General features: G+C 49.0%; 2 protein-coding genes and 1 non-coding gene across 3 annotated transcripts in view; 2 read left to right on the top strand and 1 right to left on the bottom strand.

The window, feature by feature from the left end:
- The window catches only part of Pmar_PMAR020663 (conserved hypothetical protein), a gene marked incomplete at both ends in the record, with an annotated part of 1,011 nt that extends 173 nt beyond the window's left edge, over nucleotides 1–838 (top strand). Inside the window, 5 exons of the mRNA XM_002775636.1 lie at nucleotides 7–119; nucleotides 328–427; nucleotides 473–539; nucleotides 591–766; nucleotides 820–838. Coding sequence (XP_002775682.1) covers nucleotides 7–119; nucleotides 328–427; nucleotides 473–539; nucleotides 591–766; nucleotides 820–838 — 475 coding nt within the window. The remainder of the gene's footprint in view (nucleotides 1–6; nucleotides 120–327; nucleotides 428–472; nucleotides 540–590; nucleotides 767–819) is intronic.
- A 643-nt stretch (nucleotides 839–1,481) lies between these two features.
- Nucleotides 1,482–1,555, top strand: Pmar_PMAR020662. The gene has a single exon. It is a non-coding gene; the product is annotated as a tRNA-Val (tRNA).
- Nucleotides 1,556–2,417: 862 nt separating this feature from the next.
- The window catches only part of Pmar_PMAR020661 (pre-mRNA-splicing factor SLT11, putative), a gene marked incomplete at both ends in the record, with an annotated part of 1,186 nt that continues 1,156 nt past the window's right edge, over nucleotides 2,418–2,447 (bottom strand). Inside the window, one exon of the mRNA XM_002775635.1 lies at nucleotides 2,418–2,447. Coding sequence (XP_002775681.1) covers nucleotides 2,418–2,447 — 30 coding nt within the window.

Genomic DNA, 2,447 nt, shown 5'->3' with positions numbered 1-2,447 from the left:
TATAAGGTATGAGGATCCTTTCGCCAAACAGAAGGCGATTGAAAAGCTTGGCCACGCGAAACAGAAGGTTCGCGAGATGAGGAATAAACTCGAGGGGGTTGGAAAGAAGATGCCAGCCGGTACGCTCCTCTGGTCCAACGCCGGTCTCAGTGTTAGTCTTGTACAGTGTGGGAATATATTTTGGGTTTCCTCTGCTGAGCTCTCGAGATTCTTCACCCATTACACACGTTTATACGAAAATCAACGAGAATTGCCTGCAATTTCTTCAGAAATTCTCTACTGTCATCAACGCATGTAGTTGACCAATGCTCGCCCCCCATTTGTAAGGTATCTCTGGTGGTCCTGAACTGGGTTCAATCAAGCGTGGTACGATCAATCTGAAGGAGAGCTTAGCCCGAGCTCAGAAGAGCTCAGCATCTAGTGGCAAGTGAGATGGTATTCGTCTTTGACTAGTCGAGGGCTGGAGTTATAGGTTTGATAAGCGCCAGAAGAACGAGAGGGAAGTGCCGGTCACGAAGCGCCGGAAGGTTGACACTGCCGTAGGGCTCCACTACGGGTATTATTGCCTTTGCGATGGGTTCGTTTGTTAGACTCCTATCAATGAGGAGAAGTCGAAAAACCTCGCAGTTATCGGTCGTCTTTTGAAGGGGGAGACCACATCTACTGGTACAGTGAAGGTCGATAAGAAGAAGGCTGCTGGATGGGGGCAGACCTTACATGAAACCGCTCGGAAGGAAGAGAAAGCACAAAGTGGCGGATCTAAAAAGTAATAGGAAAACTCCGCAGTACTTTGTGAAGTATCAGCTGTCCTCGGTTTAGGAAGAAGGCGCATCGATGACCGCCTCTCAGCCGACTTCTGTTGCTATGGTTCCACTCACCAACGTCACTTCTACAGTTTCACTACTCTGTTTGACTTAGTCTTCAGTAACTTGGGAAACCGGTCTTTGCATCGTTACTCATGTAGTTGGGGTCGAAGTCATTGAAATGCTGGTAGTCGGGTCCGAATCCAGGATATGTAGGGCGTCGAGATTATTTGTAGATCGAGGCGTTAGTGATGGCTTAAGGAGGCATTTCACTGTTATTTCCTGGATCATCAGATGTCTAAGCCGGGCTCTGGTGACCGGGGGGAGCTGTCGAAACCCGATTGTAGCGTTTGAATCATCGAATCACTGCTATTCCGTTGGACTGCGTGTCGATGAATTTGGTGCTAGTCTATTCTACACGTTAGTGCTGGCAGGGTGTTTCGCATAGAAAGCAGGTCGTGCCCTTCCCAATGAAAGTGGTGGTTGGGGTTTAAGCTGACTCAACCAGAGGAACCAAGAGTCGATCGTCAACCACAGATTCCACAATTACATAAACTTGCAGTACATTCACTTGTAAATTGAGATGATTACGGTCAATGCTCGACTGCGAATGTCGTTAGGGCGAAACCGGCTTGAGCCGCTAGAACTAAGCGTGGACTATATCTTATTTTTCAACACGCTGTAATGGTCTAGTTGGTTATGACGACTGCCTAACACGCAGTAGGTCCCGAGTTCGATTCTCGGTTCCAGTATTTCAGTAAGTATGGTGAGTTTTCTCAACGAAATGAGTTCATCGTCAATACATACATCATCCGATAGAATAAAGCTGATTAACGGCTCTAGTCGTCGTTCTCACCCACGCGAGCGGTATTGAAATCCACACATCGGAATTTATCCAAATCCCGGTTCCTCTTTGCTATGACTCGCACCTTCCTGCGCACAGAACAACTTCGCGGTCTGGTTCCGACAGAACAATCTCCGACAACCGAAGACTGTGCTGTCGGACTGGCGTCAGAGCCCGACGCCTTCGCCTCAACCAAAGGGACAGTGAGAAAGCCAGATGCACTCTCCAACTAGTCTGCATACTGAGTCTGCGTGTCGGCATCAGCCAGAAGGTCGCACATCCTCAGTTGTCAAACTCCACACAAATTGACTCTGCGGATGAACCGCCAATGCTGCCACGCCGCCGAATAGGAATATCGGAAAACTCACACGAGCTGTGACTCATCACTGGTGATCAATATGGCGTAATAATCAAGTTCGAACCTCCTCGATACTTTAACGAACAATAGACCACATCACTAAAGATACAGAGTTAAGACTATCTACTGTAATGGTCTTTGGCTAAGGAGGGGTTTCTCCTCCTCGGCTATTTCTTATCCTGACGTGCTCGTTGCTCAGGAGTGGCTGTAGGGATCGGGGCATTGCCGTGTACCATCGGGTTCATACTCGGATACACCCCAGATCCAGCTGGTGCCAGCACCGTCCTAAACGCTCAACAATCACGCGCTGTGACGACACATACCCTTCCTGTACTACTGTTTGATGGCAGATCCCTCAGCGGCGGCCTTTACTAAAGCTGATGAGCCAGCCGAGAGTCCTCCGGTCTTCGGCTTAGCCCACGAGACTCGAAGGCGCTGTGAT

This window comes from Perkinsus marinus, assembly GCF_000006405.1.
Source record: "Perkinsus marinus ATCC 50983 genomic scaffold scf_1104296955874, whole genome shotgun sequence".
Classification (NCBI taxonomy): Eukaryota; Perkinsozoa; order Perkinsida; family Perkinsidae; genus Perkinsus; species Perkinsus marinus.
Note: the sequence above shows the minus strand (reverse complement) of the source record. Positions and strands in the feature narration are given on the sequence as shown.